Source organism: Chenopodium album, chromosome 10 (genome assembly GCF_948465745.1).
Source record: "Chenopodium album chromosome 10, dcCheAlbu1.1, whole genome shotgun sequence".
Taxonomy (NCBI): Eukaryota; Viridiplantae; Streptophyta; class Magnoliopsida; order Caryophyllales; family Amaranthaceae; genus Chenopodium; species Chenopodium album.
In genome coordinates this window covers 57,177,625-57,197,348 of record NC_137843.1, presented here as the reverse complement: position 1 = coordinate 57,197,348, position 19,724 = coordinate 57,177,625, and the positions used below count along the sequence as shown (strand labels likewise).

General features: G+C 27.4%; 1 protein-coding gene across 1 annotated transcript; it reads right to left on the bottom strand.

Moving 5' to 3' along the window:
* Positions 1–67: 67 nt before the first annotated feature.
* On the bottom strand, positions 68–12,018 carry LOC145562651 (protein DOWNY MILDEW RESISTANCE 6-like). Its single transcript, XM_081623005.1, has 4 exons — positions 11,680–12,018; positions 11,315–11,562; positions 2,574–2,898; positions 68–521 (listed from the first exon to the last, which is right to left on the bottom strand). Exons 1-4 carry the CDS (start codon positions 11,875–11,877, stop codon positions 273–275), a joined length of 1,020 nt encoding a protein of 339 aa, XP_081479131.1. The 5' UTR covers positions 11,878–12,018; the 3' UTR covers positions 68–272.
* Between the last annotated feature and the right edge of the window lie 7,706 nt (positions 12,019–19,724).

Genomic DNA, 19,724 nt, shown 5'->3' with positions numbered 1-19,724 from the left:
TTTCTTTTTTTTTTTTTTTTTTTGGGGAAAGAGTTTTTTTTTTTTTTTTTAATTTTATAGATCTATATGTAGAATTACTAACCCAAATTTTATTGAACATATATTATTTGTCTATCTACTACTAGCTTCATTACAATTTTCACAAACCAAATTAAACATAATTAAGCGACAGTAAAAAGTTTACTGAGAACAATACAAAGAACACTCAAGACATACAAAGATATGCTTCAACCTAACTCTGGATGATACATATTACATAGTACATATATTAGCTAGGTTTGGTTCTTAAAAAGCTCCAAACAATGCTCTTGGTCTAAGTTCCTACTCCAGAAAGTCTTGTAGTACTCAGGATATGTGAAGTCCCGGTACATGGCTGGTGATCCGTTGGTGGTGAGAGGTGGTGGCGCGCTGATCAATGCATCATTGGAAGGGCAGAGGAATGAAGCTACAGATAATCTTGGCTTATCTGTGTTCACAACTGCTCTGTGCCATACACTCTTGTATATACCGTTACTCAATGCCTGAAATTAGTCCCTTATTAATAAAACTAGGTGTGAAGCCCATGCGTTGCACGGCTTTATTTTTAATATTATTTTAGATTTGTTTATTATTATTATTATTATTATTATTATTATGATATTAACAAAAATTAAAAAAATAAAAAAATAAAAATAAAACCAATGTGTGCTTTAAATAGAATTCTCTGACAGGATTATCCTACTCCCTTTTTCAGGCCTAAATATGTAGTGTGTAGAGTATATCGTTTCTTTGTAATTCTGATACTTCCATCTCCAACCTTAGTTATATCTTTGTTTACCATTGCATCCTCGAAGGTATTATAAATATTGTATCCTCGAAGGTATTATAAATTTCACTTTGTATAGCCATGAATCTTGGGATCTCCGACTATGAAAAGAAACAATTAATATTTTTCTATGTATTGTGAATTAAATTAAGGCCTATTTATAAGAAAATGCAATACATCATACCTTCTCTACATAAATCTTATCATTCTTTATAAAATCCTATTTAATTGTTATCCATATCAATGTTGTTTTTATTAACGACACCAATCAAATGAATATGCCATGGTAATTTATCTTGTTAATTTAAAATTTTATCATTTTTTTAGTTATTATCTATATGAATAATTTTTTTTATTTATTTTTTGTTTTTATACATATTACATTTTTTACGTGATTTTGGATATTTGGGATAACAATAATCATATATTATGATTTTTTGTAATTATGTTTTTTTTTAATATCACTTTTTTGAAAGTCCGTAAAACTTGTTAAAAGGATTAACATATTTTATTTGAAATAATTAGATAAATCATTAGATTAGCATGATAATTTTAATTTTTCATTTTATTTTATTTATTTATTTATTTATTTTTTATTTATTTTTTTTTGTATAGTTCTTTGAACCATAGAAAGATAATGATAGGATAGAATTAATAAATTTTTAAAGGATTAACATATTTTATTTGAAATACTTAGATAAATCATTATATTAGTATGATAATTTTAATTTTTCATTTTATTGTTTTTATTTCATCCTACGTGGCACACATAAATATGTGACGCTCTATTTTTTAAAAAAATAACAAAATCCTACGTGGTTCTCTAAAATCTTTGGGAAAAACTCCCCTTTATATATATATATATATTAGATTGTGTAGTCCTAGATACTACGGAGTACGTATATGTATATACACAATTCAAGCAAAAAAGAAAGGGTCCAGCCCTTATATTATCTTATACTTATTGGTTGGGCCTGATTGCCTGAAGGCCCAATATCTGTACTCATAAAATAGATTCAGCACATACTTATAACTTGAACCCATCATGGGTACATGTACCACGACTACTACTAAACTTATACTTTCCCACGTTTCTTTTTAATTGACACGTTAGTCACGTTTGCCAGCGCACAAATTCAATCATTCATATCTTTAATTACCGATAAGAAAAAATTATGAAAATTTGATATTTTGAAAAAATATATTATGACGAATCTAACAAGGTCGCACATGACTATATTTTTCATTATGTATAAACTACAAAATACGGTCAAATGAAAGTGTGTGAATAGTGCTAAATTCAAAACGTGTCAATTAAAAAAAACAGAGGTAGTAATATAAAATATATTCTTTATTTTTACTCTTTTATCACATTTCAAAGTTGCATATCATAATTAATGGAGGTAATCGTATTTTCAAACACATGGGTGTACTATATGATGAATTATCCGTACTACACGATTGTCTACAGCTCGTGGATATATCATCAATTATTCTACACTTTTTAAAGTTGTTACGTGTGGTTTATAAACGGTACTAGTCATAGTGCAGAAAATCAACTAGCATATCATGAATTTCATGATTCATGTCAGCTTGAATTACTAGGCACCGTTCAAACTTTGTCACATGTTGCAACGTACTCCGTAGAAAATAATTGATCAAACCAAAATAATAATCATTAAGATTTTTTTTTTTTTTTTTGGTCACGTTTTCTAATAGTACTAGTATGTTTTTATGTGTATCAATCAGTGTATGTAGATTAAATTACCTGCAATTGATCACCAATGTTAATGACAAATGCGTCAGGTTGAGGTTTGACAGCAACCCATTTACCATCCTTGAAGATTTGTAGGCCAGATACTTGCAAGTCTTGTAGAAGGATGGTAAGGGCATTCGGATCCGTATGACCCGGCAACCCGTACGTCAACTCCGGCTCCGGACACTCGGGGTAATAGTTAAGAGCCATGTGTTGTCCTTGATCTCCTAGGACATTCTTTATGTAATCCTTTTCCAAACCTAAGCTCTCTGATATTAGTTCCTGTATTCTGAACCCTAGTTCTCGAACTTCTTTTATGTACTTGCTCAGTATTTCCCTGCCAAAATTTTACATAAAGTGAGAATTTACACGTAAAAAAAATACCAAGTTGTACATTTAAAAGTGGCATACGTATATAAGAAAATTAAATCATAAACCAAACCCTCTTTTGACACGTGATAACTTTTTTCAAACATTCTTAAATTAATTAATTATGCCACTATTAGTTATGTAGTAGAACAACCGAACATTGCTTCAAGCGTCTTTGTCAACTCAATTGGTCAGTAAATTCGAGTAGAAGAGCAGCTTCCACGCAACCATGTTATGTATGGAGTAAGAAACAAGTTCATTTAAATAATTTGTTTGGATGAATTTAGTGTAAACATCAAATCTGCAAACAAAGAAAAGACCTGGTCTCATTAACAACCGGAAAATATACTAGTGGTAGACACTACACAACCTCACAGCCTCTTATTCCTATTAGAATCCAAGCCACCACAACATGTTACAACCTAGATGTGGGACTATCATGATTAGTATGTGAAGACTGAGTCTTTGCGTTGAAATGGACACATTTATTGGTGCTTTACTCCGTATATTTTTATTTGTTTTTTTAAGATAAGATGACGGGTCCTACTGAACCGACACCTCTCATAGTTTAATTAGTCCAGCTTCGCAATTCAATGCTTGAAAGTAGAGAGGTGAGGTAAGGGAATCTCCCTACTCTCGAGCATTTTGTAATTAATGGGGCTCGAACTCATAACCTCAAAGTCACAAGGTGAGTTCCCCACCAATTCCACCAAACTTTGCTTGGTTCTTTACTCCGTATATGACTGGCTTGAAAATTTACACTTTTTATACCCAAAAATTACCAATTGTACATTTTCAAAATGACAAACCTGTGGGGTTTTTCTTAATGCCAATATGACCAATTGGTTGATTGATTTCAAGTTTTCACTAGGGCAAAGTGCAAATGGCACACTTGGGACCTGCAAACGGCATATTTAGAACCTGCTCTCTTCAGTTTAATTTCGGTTCAGTTTAATTCAGTTCAATTCCTAATTATTTACTCTCATAAATAATTCAGTTTAATTCAGCTTAATTCAATTCAATAAATCAGAACAGACCCTTAGTAAAAGTGTGAGTTATATAAATCTATTTTCTTATCTATAATCATATCAATTTTAGTTACTGAATAAAATAACAACCGATAATCATATCATACCACTTGTACTGTTTATTGAATTTATTACCTAAATCTAAATGCTATTAACATACTGAGTAATAAAACATTACAAAACGTATGATCATGTAATTTTTTTAATTTTTTAAATGTAGTCGAGCATTACAAAAGTTAGATGTAAAGCTTTAATAATTAATCAAAATTGATTAGTGGACCATTAATATAGATTTAAAGGCCAAACGAATATACGTATCACATATGAGTATATGACTACTCCCTTCGTTTTTAAATAACTGATCCACTTTTTTTTTGTGGCCGTTTTTAAATACTTACTTCATTTTCTTATTTGAAAAATTTTGTACAATAGTTAGTTCATCTATCTCAACTAATAAACTCAATCTAAAGCATATTTTATTAATTTCATTTTCTCTCTCCTTTAATTCTCTCAACTGTTTTTACTTTTCATAATATTTTATTAAGTACTGTAGACAGTAGTACTGTGTACTTCTAAAAGACGTAGTGGAGTAGACAATAAACCGCGTTGGCCACACGTCAATGCCTTGGCCCACAACGAAAAAGGACCTAGTCAAATCTCACAACTCCAAATATCCAACCTTGTCTAATTGTCTTTCTAGTTCCAGGGATAAAGGTTTACCAAAAATTTTAAGTTTTTAACTTTTCTTCTGTTTTTTTTGGTAGTGACATTATAGAGAGCTCTTTGGAATTAGAAATTTAATGCCGTAAATAAAGTATTTAATATACATTTGAATTGATTTCCTCAATATATATATATATATATATATATATATATATATATATATATATATATATATATATATATTACCTCCGTTACATGCAACGATTTGACATAAAGTAAAGAGGGAAAATGTCTAATCGTTGCACATAACCTATAACGGAGGTAGTACTTGAATTGATCAATGTACATCAAAATCACGTATAGATACGTATAAAATGATGTTTTATTTAATTTATATACAAGTACGTATATTTTTAGCTTTTTGTGAAGAACTAACGGTATACATTAACCGAGTAATCCATAATTAAATAACTCCAAGTCCCCACGATATAATATGACCAACCACATATAAAACTTTGCGAAGAATTAATAATATATATTGGTCATTTATGAATATATTTTTTTCTCATGTACATTACTTGTATGAAGCAGATAGTTATTTTTAACGAGTAATACTCCCTCCATTCCCAAAACTTCGACCCTTTTGGCCTAATTTTAATCCCAAAATTATCGACCCATTTGCATTAAAATACCCAGCAATTTACAACAATATTTGTGCAAATTTAGCTTCCTCATATAAAATTTTGTTTTTTCATGTATTTTTAATACTTTATGTCTCTACTTTTTTACAAACCCCATTAAATTTATCTTTCTAATATGTTTTTATCTCTTTTTATTTAACTTTTTTAATAACTGCAAATTAACCTAAAATGGTCGAAATTTTAGGGACAGAGAGAGTATTATTTTTGTTCTTTTACTCTACTATGTCAATTATCAACCATTGAAGTATGAGAGGATGACTCTTATCTCTTAGTCTTATCTATAGAATGTAAAAAATCAACCGGCAAATCTTATCGGATAAGGACATTCCTTTGTTGAATCTTTCAACAACTAGTAGGAATTTGACGTTTCTCGCAATCTCCTTTTAACCAATGCATCTTACTATCAAAGTATAATTCTTTCAATAATGTCCAACTAACTTAAAGTTCATGCATAATACGAGTATACGACTTTTGCCCCACATTCTAGATGTGTAGTTTTGCATTCTAGAAGACGGTGTATACAATTGACAAAAGAATTAAATGACAATTTTAATTGCCTTAAAGCTTTAAAATTATATGGAGTACTTCTATATATGTGTTGTGGGACCTGCATATTTTTATTGAACATTAATAAATTGATATAACGAGATAATGATTATGTCAGGTTAAATAGTGTGTCAGGAGTGTGCTTTACCGGTAAACTTTGGTACGTGGTCCTCTCATTAAAAAAATTCTTATTTACATATTCACATGCATTTAAATAAACATGTGAATACTATGCTAGTGAAAGGTTATATGACACCTAAAATTATCACCACCAAATATGTTCACGAGGAAAAGGACAATATTGTGAAGTCGTTGATTACATATTTATTGTAAAATGAGATTATTTGGTTGAAAATAAAGATAAAAAAAAAAGTATTTTAAGTATCAAAGAAAAGTCTAACCATCTAGTAAGGTGTACAACTTTTCAACCTTTGAATTTGAAAAATAAAGGCCTTGTTTGGCAATTGGCTGTTGGCTGTTGGCTGTTGGCTGCTGGCTGTTTAACTTGGCTTGTTTGACTGGCTGTTAGTATTGGCTGTTTGACTATTTATTGTATGTAAACATGTTTGGTAAAATCAGCTGTTAGATATTGGCTGTAACTATGCAAAACAACCTTAAAGGGCATTATTATGTATTCTTATACATTTATTATCAGTATTATTAATTATTAATTACTAATACAAAATATTAACTACTAATTTATAATTACTTATTATTAATTATAAACTACTAGTTATTAAGTACTAATTACTAATTATTAAGCACTTAGTATTAATTACATATTACTAACAATTGTTAATTACTAGTAATTAATAATTAATTACTAATAATTACTAATTACGGAGTACTAACTATTAATTTTTAAGTACTTATAACTACTAATTTACTAATTATTAAATAATAATTATTAATTATTAATTACTAATAATAGATTATTAATTACTAATTATAAATTATTAATTACTAGTTTTTTATTACTAATTACTAATTATAAATTATTAATCAATAAGTATTGATTATGAATTACTAATTATAAATTATTAACTATTGATTATTGATTATTAATTACTATTTATAAATTATTAATTACTAATTATTAATTACTGATTACTTATTATTAATTACTAATTACTAATTATTAATTATTAATAATTAATTATTAATTACTGATTATTAATTATTAATTATAGATTAATAATTATTAATTATTAATTACTGATTATTAATTATCAATTATCAATTACTAATTACAAATTAATAATTAATTATTAATTAATTACCAATTATTAATTACTAATTATTGATTGATAATTATTAATTACCAATTATTAATTACTAATTATTGATTGATAATTATTAATTACCAATTATTAATTACTAATTATTGATTGATAATTATTAATTATTAATTATTAATTATTAATTATTAATTATTAATTATTAATTATTAATTATTAATTATTAATTATTAATTATTAATTATTAATTATTAATTATTAATTATTAATTATTAATTATTAATTATTAATTATTAATTATTAATTATTAATTATTAATTATTAATTATTAATTATTAATTATTAATTATTAATTATTAATTATTAATTATTAATTATTAATTATTAATTATTAATTATTAATTATTAATTATTAATTATTAATTATTAATTATTAATTATTAATTATTAATTATTAATTATTAATTATTAATTATTAATTATTAATTATTAATTATTAATTATTAATTATTAATTATTAATTATTAATTATTAATTATTAATTATTAATTATTAATTATTAATTATTAATTATTAATTATTAATTATTAATTATTAATTATTAATTATTAATTATTAATTATTAATTATTAATTATTAATTATTAATTATTAATTATTAATTATTAATTATTAATTATTAATTATTAATTATTAATTATTAATTATTAATTATTAATTATTAATTATTAATTATTAATTATTAATTATTAATTATTAATTATTAATTATTAATTATTAATTATTAATTATTAATTATTAATTATTAATTATTAATTATTAATTATTAATTATTAATTACTATTAATTATTAATAATTATTAATAATTAATTATTATTAATTATTAATTATTATTAATTTTTAATAATTATTAATAAAAAGTAATTTGTTTAATGAAAAGCCAAAAGCCAAAACCAAAAAGCTAGTAACACTAGCTTTTTGTTTTTGGCGGAAAAGCCGGCTTTTTCACCTAGCTGAAAAGTCATTTACCAAACAAGTATTTTGGCTGTTTGACCAAAAGAAAAAGCCAAAAGCAAAAGTCAACCAAAAAGCCAACTAAAAGCCAATTACCAAACAAGACCAAAGTGCATTAGGAGGTTTGATTAATTAATCATATTCATAGCTTAATTTAAGTCAAATTGTTAACTACTCACTTTATAGTTAATTATAAATTTATAACTAGTACTTCTATTACTCCGTACTAATTACTAACCTCGAGATGTTTGGAGTACGTAGAGTTGGCATAAGTAATGCTGAAAATTAAAGTGAATTGGTAATTTGGGAGTATTATTCTAGAGGTTACGTCATATATATTGCGTCATGAGGTGTTATGTAAGCATACGTATAAAGATTATGTCATCAATTACAATTAATTGGTTAAATACTTATCGTATAGATTCGATCTGAAAATTAAGATCAACGGCTAGAAATAGATCTAGGTATATTATGTATTTCGAGTAGGTGGGGGGCAAGACATGTGTACTGGCAACCGAAATTTTAGACTTACTATGCAACTAAAAGTATGATTGAACCGATTAAATGAATGTATATAATAATCCCACCAATTACTCCGTCTTTAATGTATTTGATCTTGATTAAGAATTAAAACAATGAAACTTTAAACTAGGTAAGATATTATATGATATTGGAGCAATTACACTCAAATAATTATTAATGATTTCTTCATATCATATGTTTAATTGTGTGCGTTTTACAAGTAGATGTGTGACTTACGATTTAAGTATAAACATATCTGTTCGTCATTAAGTTAAAAGAATCATCTAGTGATGTTTGATTTGGTAGTTGTAAGAAATATGTTAAACTAATCACTCTATAATCTAATTTTGGCATTGGTGGGACTTGATAGTTTTCTCAAAGTCTATTCTCTAAGGCTAGCTTACGTATTATTGTATATTTGTATAATAAAATGATCATCTTAAACATAAAATCTGACTTGTAAGTCTAACAACCAATTAATAAATCATACTACCTCATAAGATGATTATTTTGAGTTTGAAAAAAAAAAAAAATTGTACATCTTTATTATATGAATGAACTCGATTAAAAAAATGATTAAAAAAATAATTAAAAAAAATTATGTTTGTTTTAACTTTTTTATTAGGAAAAGATTGTCAATTGCATTAAAAACGCCCCTTAATTTAATATTAAAAGCATATACTTCCTCTGTTAAATGTTAATTGCAACAAAGGGATATTATTTGTGAGACATAAAATATTTCTTTATTGCAATTAATATTTAACGGAGGAAGTATATTAGTACGAGTATTATAATATGGCTTAAAACCTCTCTCTAACGTGAAACTTAAATCCTTAAGACATTGATCAAACCCTAATATATATACACTTAACAATTCAATTTTGTAAGAGCAAGGGGTGGCTCAAATTAGACCTTCCCTTCCAATTTCAGAATCTCATAGAATTGATTCTCACCCCGCCTTTGTGACTCTCTGAACACCACCAATATATATATATATATATATATATATATATATATATATATATATATATATATATATATATATATATATATATACACACACTCCACAATATTAAATACGTACAGTTTTAACATTTTTCCTATTTTTGATAAAGAACAAAATATGATGACAAGAATGAGAACTTCTACGCAACTAATGTAGTTCACAAGAGTTACAGTAGTAATTTTAAAAGCTGCAAAATAGACATTTAATTTTTTTCCAATTTCTTATGAACTTTTGGCCTTTTCTTGTGAATTAGTAAGGGCTTGTTTATGACTCTTAGCAATTTTGAAAGGCTGTCTGATATCTTGCTTAGAAAAGGCATTTGGATGAAAAAAATTATCACATGGGTTGGGCACTGGCCACATCCAGCCCTTACTAATCGAACTACTTTTCCACATTCGGAATTCCTACGGACATTATCAGTGTAATAAAACGACTCTAATCACCTTACTAGACTTAAATATTGATAGATGAAAATATATTTTTAAGGGTTTGTTCCGATTTATTGAAAATAACTAAACTGAACTGGTTGGGGTTGAAATGAAATTAATAGAGTTAAAATGAATTGTTTATGCAAGAAGGAAATTAATAACTGAACTGAATTGAATTGATTGGAGCTAAACTAGACTGAATAGAATAAGCCCTTACATTACATAGAGTATTAGAATTAAAATTCCGAATAGGTTAACAATCGTTACTTCGATTTTTTTATTAACTTGTGAGATTGTAGTAGCATCTACATAGAAAAATTCCATGTTTTTTTTTGTTTCTTGTTTTTTGTTGTTTTGAAGCCAATTTCAATGTTTATTGAATAGGATAAAGGAACACTTGTCAATGAATACAATTTTTAATGCTTAAGCTAGTTCTAATTTCTATTTAAATTTGTTTGCAAGATGATAAATTTAAGGTAAGAAAAGCAAAGAGAAGACGAAGGTTTTTTTTTTTTTTTTGACGGAAAAAGAAGACGAAGTTGAAGTAGTAGAGTTATGTTGCCTTTATTTCATAATGGCGTTTGTCTTTAAAATATCAAGTTGGTCAATATTTTATTCATAATTTTTGTTATTTAAAAAGAAAGAACAAAATGTAAACGTAATGCTTTCTCACTAACATGACGATTGACGTAGATATTGGATCTCTTTGTCATAATCTACGTACCGCTAGTATATTTTATCACCGAAAACTAATTAATGATGCAAAGCATTATTTGATTAACGCATATTAGGTGCGTGGCAAGAATATCTCATTGACATCATTTAAAAGACAATTTTTTTTATTTTTTTATGGAATTAAAAGACAAACCTACCCATGTGGCAAATGCCAAAAAAAAAATACGAGTATCAAACATGCTTTAAAATACTAGACCATTAAAATACAGTTAATAATTATATCAATAATTTATAGGTTCCAAAGTATTCTGAATATTCTCCGAGATAAAATAAAGTAATGAGTATGTGTCAGTTAGCAATTACATATTAGAAAATGAATAAGTGGATCGAGATTACGAGGTTAATGTAACACATAAATAAATGACACAAAATACGCATTAAATATATGTAGATTTGATAGCTTATTTCAAATTTCGTCAACATCAGTATTCTTATTCCTCGTGGTAGAACAAAAAAAAAAAATATATTATTAAGTGAGAAATTAAATAGAAGTTGGTACTTACTTGAATGATGGAGGGTTAGAAGGCCACTCGGGAGCATATTGCTCAAGAGGCCAACAATGGAGCCTAAGATAGTCTCTCCAGTTATGAACCTCCTCTTTGTTAACATTAAAACTTGTTGACAATCTCATTGTTTTTGTTGGATCATCACTATATAACTTGAGTTTGTCCTCTACTGGCAAATTAAAGAATTCTTTAGCCACCTTTTGCATCTCCTCAGCCAATTCCTTAGACACCCCATGATTGATTACCTACCCAATCAATAAAATCATATTCGGCATCAATATTAGACTTGTCATTTAGAGTACATGCATACGTACGTGAAGTTTGTGACATCGATGAAGAAGTTCAGATGTACGTAATCTTACCTGAAAAAACCCGTAATGCTTACAAGCATACCAGACTTGTTGGAGGATTTGTGAAAGATCCTTAGAACCCAAGTCAATAATGGGTACGTCCTCACATTCGGAGACTTGGGATAAGTTGGGTCTTTGTGATTCGGGTCGGACATAGTTATCGGGGAGGTTTTTGTGAGGAATTCCGGTGGATAGGATTTTATGTGCCATTTTTGTATTAGGCTTTATAAAAAATGTAAAATAATTTATTTATTTTTTTTTAAAAAAAAAAGTGTAAAGGGAACAAAAGCGAAAGAGATTGTGGGCCCTAAAGTAGCTTCGGGGAAGAAGGAAGGTGTTGGGAGAATGCTACGAGTAGTGAAGAAGTGAGGCATCTCACTCTTTTATAAACGATTTTATAGGCGATAATAGTGTATTTTATTTCTTATAAAATAAAGTAAAATTACAAGTTGACTTACTACTCCATACTTCAAAAAGTCTTCCATCATCAATCATTAAGATTAAGATTTACGTCAAAAAGGGTTGAATAAGGGTTTTTTCTCTTTAGCTTATTTTCATTTTAGTTCAATTCAGTTTCTAATTTTCTTTTTTTCATTAAATATTCAATTCACTTTCAATCAGTTCATTCCAGTTCAGCTCAATTCATTAATCATAACAGGCTCTAAGTATTTTCTATTTTTCTTTATTTAGATAAAACACTTTTTTCATGTTTGTTAAAAAGCATCATGAGTTTACTCTCTCCCACATGTGAGTAGTCTATAATATTGGTCTATATCACAACTCATTTCAATCTGAGTTCTGATACCATGTCAATAGGACTGTAGATTAGCAAGTGCAAATAGCAATACTTCGTATTTGTTATTAACAATTCAGTGTAATGAAATTAGGGCTCATTCCTTCAAATAAAATATGAGTCTAGACCCGTTACCAAAAGGAGATAACCAAAAAGAGATAATCTATCTCACAAATTCGAGGAGGTTTCATCCCAAAATATTTTGCCAACGAAAGAGTAGCCCCTTAACCATATATAGTAGGACACGGTTTTCTCTCTTTTTTTTTTTTTTCAATGTGGGATACACATTCTAATACTCTTTTTTTTTACACTTAATTAATTAATTAATGTGGGATAACACTTCCACTCTTATGTAGGTTTGTTCATAAGCTCATCAACATAAAACTACACCTTGAGGCGAATCTAACAATATTTCACATAACTATGTATTTTGCATATTTTATTGAATATTTTTTTGTCAGCATTTTAAATTTGAACCATAATATTGGAAATTAGCCTTATATTTTGGGAAGAGAGAGTGTATTTACTTACTAAAATTAAAAGCAGAGATTGTATATTTTGTGAAAAGAGTAAATTTAGAAGCATATCATTATTGAGAAAGTATGCTTGAAAGTTGCAAAAGGTTTAGTTTAAAGCTAGTGTACAGTATACTAGTCCCTTAGATTTGTTTTTTTGGTGGAGACTAGTCCCCTAGATAAATGTACTTGTATAACTTTCTTCTTCAAATTAGTTGTATAAATAGGTTTTGAATCATTGTTTTATGTTGATTATACTGACTTGTGCCTCTATTTGTATCACTTTTGTTTAGGATATGAAAAGCTAACAAAAACAAGAGTCTTGTATCTTAGCGGTTTCTGATTTAGAACACTCATGTCTAACGTTTTTTCAAAAAAAGAAAAAAAAAATGTAAAAAGTATAAACAAACAGAGATTTAGAGGTATATCAGAGTCATGAAGGTAACTAGGTAAGTGTCATTCAAAATGGCCAAGGGATTTGTATACAAATACATATACACTTACAAAAATATTTGTATACAAATACATATAAACTCCATTTTCCTCAACTCCTTTTTTTTTTTTTTTTTTTCCCCCAATTGAAGTTCATGTAATTCATCCTACTCTCCTACTGTACTCAAACTTCTTGTTTGTGTAAAGACCAGTTCCCATTATAATTGTTAATTTGTCGTTGTTAGTAGATTTAGTAGTACAAGCCACACGCATCACAATCGAGCGATGTGCCCTTTTTTTTAGTAAATCAAGTTAAGAACACTAATGTATTTTTAGTTTGTATTCAAGGTATAATAGCGTTATGCACAAGATTAATATCGGATCAACAAATCTTATAGGAAGACCAAATTCCTAAGTTTTGGTGGATTGGGGACAGGACGTGTGGTTCGATTTGGGTCAGACGATTAGTTTATCATAGTGTTTTTTTTTTGACATTTTTTTTTCGCACAAATTATGTTAGTAATGGTAATATTTATTCCATACTTCCTCCGTTTTTTTTATAGCTGCAACAGTTTGACTTTTACACTATTCATGTGTTTTACTTTGACTAGCTTTGACGATTTATACATAAATAAAAATATAGTCATGTGGGATCTTGTTAGTTTCGTATCTATAATTTTAATATTTAAAATTTATAATTTTTACATATTGGTAATCAGAGATATTAACGATTCAAAACATGCATCGATAAGCGTGAAAAGAGAAGTGTTGCAACTGTAAAAAAAACAGAGGAAGTATATTCTAAACCCAATATAAAAAGCCAACGATGTAAAACAATTATGAAATTAAGTAATTGAACTAAAAAATCAGAAATGCATAACCATTTGGCATAAATTAAAGTTCCACTAAATAAAACTTTTGTTCGAATAAGGGTTCTTTTGACATTGTTGTGGTTTTCTGTTTTTTGTTTTTCAAAATCATATGATATCATATAATGAATAAAAATTAGTCAAATTTATTAAAATCATGATAATTTTGAAAACTGACTACAAAAAAGTAAAAACGCATTTTTTTTGTTTTTTGTTTTTTGTTTTTTTTAAAAAAATGAAAACTGAAAACAAGAAACGATGCCAAACAAGCTACAAGTTATTGGATTGAACGGGATAATATACATTGCCTAATGCTAAAAAAAATAAAAAATAAAAAATAAAAATCTGTATTTAATATTTCATCGTTTGCAATAATACAACCGTACATGTTTTACCACTTATATATCTCACACACACCTGAATGTTAAAATAATCGAGGGATAAAATTTAAATCGATCCATTTCAATTTTATTTGATTTGATCTATCTAATCTTCCTATCACAAATTTTAAAATATCACATTTTCAATCCGATCCAATTTTAGAACAGTGAACATGCCTTGTGAGTTGTGGCCCTAATAAACCACTTATTAAACATTGTTGCACCACAAAAACGTTTGGTTGATAGCCGCAAAACACACACTGTACTAACCCACAAGTCGGGGTAAACAAGGGTCGGCCTGCTAGCACAATCGATTTGTGCCTTTGTGGTAGTAATTTAACTGTCGGCCCATTTAAAGTTGTTCCCTCCTTTTCTCATTCTTTTTGAATCTTTCAACCACTTCATATGATTTTGAGTCAAGTTTTTTTTTTTTTTTTTTTTTTTCTTAAAAGTCTTTTTCCTCCTAAGTTGTACAAGAGTTTTCTTATCCATTTCATTATTTTTGTTTGAAAATAACTAATTTTGTGAGCCATACAATGCATAATAATATATTGTTATGACATTAAAATTTGAAAAATAAATTAGTGAAGAAGATTAATTAAACATTAATGGTGCGCATTTTAATTACCTAAACTTATTTGAACTTGTCAATTTTCATCCGAAATAATCGGAACTTGTTAAACTTTATTTAAATGATAAATTGATCTTGGAGAAACATTATTATTTTATTATTTTTTTAAACAAATCCCACCAGGGAAACTAAATTTCATTCATGGGAGAATCAGAAATCAAAAGAGACGAAATACAAGACGGAAAATTCGACATCCAAACCCTTCGGAGAAACATTATTAAATAACCCTTATCTAAATTAATCTTACCATGTACGCGATAAGTCAAAATAATAAGATTAATATACCTAAGTGATATTTATTTTGACTAGATAAAGAGAAAAGATTGAGATAAGAGAAGTCTATGGTTTGCTTAGGGGGATATGGATGTGGATAAATCCCCTATCCCACTAAAGAAAAACTATTGTTAGTAAAATTTTCAAATTAGACAGGGTCAATAGTTCAAATGTTCAATCAACATTTTTTTTTATTTTTATTATTATTATTTTTTCTTCCTTCCTTCTGGTGTTTAGAGAGCCACAAGAGCGAGTGATGAGAATTAATTCCAATATCTTCCGAAGTCGAAAGGGAAATTCTAACCACCAGAGCTCTATCCCTCACTCTCCCCATCTTATTATAAATATAATTTAAGACATGAATAAAGAAATTTGATTCCATTAATGAACAATTTAAAGGCTTTGTATAAGTCATCACCCCATAACAGGGTTCTCAATTTCTTATGTTGACACCATGTACTTGACAATCGAGTAGTTGACACTTACGGATTACGTGACATGAAACTCTCTAATCACCTCCTTTTTTTATAAGTACTAGTATTTCTTATAATGTACAAGGATAAATAGAGAAATCACGTAAGCAACTAAGCATATACTTACGACAACCACTCTTTTATTGACCACATATATTACTCTCACAAGTTACAATTAACCACCCATATCCTAACCTTCTTTATCATCATCCCTTACTAAATTCATCCCTGACACTTACGGAGTACGTGACACGAAACTCTAATCACCTCCTTTTTTGATAAGTCTTTCTTATAATGTACAAGAATAAATAGAGAAATCACGTAAGCAATTAAGCATATATATACATATGACTACCACTCTTCTATTGACCACATATATTACTCGCACAAGTTACAACCACCCATATCCTAACCTTCTCTATCATCCCTTACTAAGGGCCTATTCACTTCAACTTAATTTTAGTTCAGTTTAATTCAACTCCAATTAGTTTAGTTCAGTTCAGTTCAATTCAGTTTAGCTCCAATCAGTTCAGTTCAGCTCCTAATTTTCTTCTCTCATAAAATATTCATTTCAGCTCTATTCAGCTCAGTTCCGTTCGGTTCAGTAAATGTGAACAAGCCCTAAATTCATCCCTATTGCTTTGTCTCCGACGTATATGTCAGTTCTAACTTTTATTTTTATTTATTTTTTTGTTATTTTTTTTTTACAACATAGTTCTAACTTTTAAAAGACACAACTAGGAACATTGTTACCATTAATGAGCTCGATCGAACAATCAATGATTATATAATAACAAAGCATTATAATTTCCTATAGTATTGACGTATTGTCATATATATATATATATATATATATATATATATATATATATATATATAGGGGAGGGATATATATATATATATATATATATATATAGGGGAGGGATCCAGTAAGAACCCCTCCTTATATAAGAACTCTTTCTTATATAAGAACACCTTATGTTCTAAATTTTTTTCTGCTTATGTTCTAAAGTTTTTTCCATATTCTAAATTTTTTCTACTTATGTTCCAAATTATTTCCTATGTTCCATTTTTTTAGCTTATGTTCTAAATTTGTTCCTATGTTCTAAATTATTTTTTCAGCTTATGTTCTAAATTTTTTTCCTATATTCTAAATTATTTTTTCAGCTTATGTTCTAAATTTTTTTCCTATATTCTAAATTATTTCTACTTATGTTCCAAATTATTTTCTATGTTCTATTTTTTTTAGCTTATGTTCTAAATTTATTCCTATGTTCCAAATTATTGTTTGAGATTATGTTCTAAATTTTTTCCTATATTCTAAATTATTTTTTCAGCTTATGTTATAAATTTATTTCCTATGCTATAAATTAATTTTTCAACAATAAATTATTTTTTCAACTTATGTTATAAATTACTTTTCTTATGTTCTAAATTTTTTCCTATGTTCAAAATATAAACTCCTTAAAATTACAGAAATGCCATTATTAAAGATTCATTTTAGATGGTTAGATCAAAACTAAAGATTCATTTCTTATATAGAGGAGGGTTCTTACATGAGCCTCTCTCTCTATCTCTCTCTCTATCTATCTATCTATCTATATATATATATATATATATATATATATATATATATATATATATATATATATATATATATATATATATATATATATATATGTATGTATATATATTCTTCCAAAAAAATTTCAATTAATTATTTGATTAGTAAAGTATTGTGTTATATTTTTAAACACAATACTTTACTAATGAGAATAGGACCTTAGTATATATAATTATATATATCTTTCATGAAGACAAAGTGCACATGAATTTCTACTTGGTCGGGCACCGGCCACAATTACATGAGAATCTTTAATTATATATATATATGGAGTTTCATGAAATGCATATTTGTACCATATTATAAACAAATTTGTCCTTCTTTCAAACCAAAAAAACTATTGTCATATTGTTGTTAACTTGTTATCATTATTATATATAGATCCAAACGTAGCCTTGGGGTAAAGGTCTAACTTATGACATAAATGTGAGAAAATATCTAAAAAAAAAAAAGGGATAATAAAAATGACCCAATTTATTTAAAGTATACAAAAATAAAGTCAGTCAACGTATAACGACATCTATCATGTTTTAATGGCGTGAGCTTGGGTTTAGGGTTGGAAAAAATTGTACATGCAATTTTCATGCTTCTTATTGACACGAAATGTTGTATACTTGTATTTATCTAATTGGTAATAACTGTTGATGATGAAATATGATCAAATACCAAAATATTGTGTTGTCTTTTTTCTTCTAGATTTTTGGTGAAATGTCCATTTGTATTTGATGACTTTGATCGATATACATGTATTATGCATATAGAGATATAGTACTGATGATAGTAATAAAATCCGACTAGATGATGTGTTGTAGTGTTGGAATTGATAGATTTGCGTGTGAAATATGGATTGTATATAAAAAGAAGAAGATAAGAATGAAAAATGATGGCTTTTTAGCTATGGAGTATCAACGCTTGTTATAGATAGTAGAAGATATGATTAAAAAGATGTCCAAGTTTAATTTAAGTGGTTTTGATTTGACCATGATATGTAATACTTTGATTCACGTTCCATTCAAGTAAAATTCGACTTCCTTTAAAATAAAAAGTTATAACAAGTTGGTATTGAGGAATTGACAGTTTGACACAATTAATCTTGCCTTGTATAAAATAACTAGTGAAAACAATAATTTTAAATGCAAGTACCATCGCTTTACTTCTTGACCAATTCAAGCTAATCAAACTCCCTAAATAGTACTTCCTCCGTTTTTTTTTTACTTGACCCGCTTTGACTTTTACACTATTCACCACCTCTCCTTTGACTGTCTTTTGTGAATGATATGTAAGGAAAAATATATTCATATGATATCTTTTTGAATTCGTTTCAATAAGTACTATCATAATATACAACTTTTATAATTTTTACTTATGAAGAATTAAAGTTATTCATCGTTAAAGTTCTGCGTTGACAAGCGTGATAAAAGAAACAGGTCAAGTAAAAAATAACAGAGGAAGTAGTAGATATTGATCATTTTATAAACGTATCATTCATGAAAAATGCGAATTGCTTGCATGATGTTTTATCTCAATTATCAAATTTTATATGCCTCTCAAATATTGTTGTCAACATCTAAGGGTTCGTTTGGCATTGTTGTGGTTTTCTGTTTTTTGGTTTTTTGTTTTTTAAAAGTATATGATATATGTCCCATCATGAATCAAAAATTATATAAACTTATTAAAATCGTGATAATTTTGAAAACTGACAACAGAAAAGTGAAAACACCTTTTTCTTGTTTCCTGTTTTTGGTTTTTGGTTTTAAAAAAAACAGGAAACTGAAAATAAAAAATGATGCCAAACAAGCCCTAAGTTACATCATCCTTTTTTTTTTTTTTTGTCCTTATAATTTTCTTCCTAAAAAGACAAAAAAAAAATTAGCCATTAATGTAGCATCTCTTCAATTCTTTTACACTGTAATTGTTTCTATTTAGGGCCTGTTCTGATTAACTGAACTGGACTTATTGAAACTGAATTGAACTAAACTGATTGTAGCTAAACTGAACTGAACTGAAAATAAGCTAAAGAGAGCAGGAAGAGTACTGCCCTACATACTTCTTATTGTGCATTGATTT

What these genes read in the sequence shown, in the direction of transcription:
- LOC145562651 (XM_081623005.1), bottom strand. Translation starts at nt 11,877, where the DNA reads ATGGCACATAAAATCCTATCCACCGGAATTCCTCACAAAAACCTCCCC. An exon ending in TCTAACCCTCCATCATTCAA is followed by an intron (nt 2,899 to 11,314) that starts GTAAGTACCAAC and finishes AAATTTTGGCAG; the next exon opens with GGAAATACTGAGCAAGTACA. An exon ending in ACATTGGTGATCAATTGCAG is followed by an intron (nt 522 to 2,573) that starts GTAATTTAATCT and finishes GACTAATTTCAG; the next exon opens with GCATTGAGTAACGGTATATA.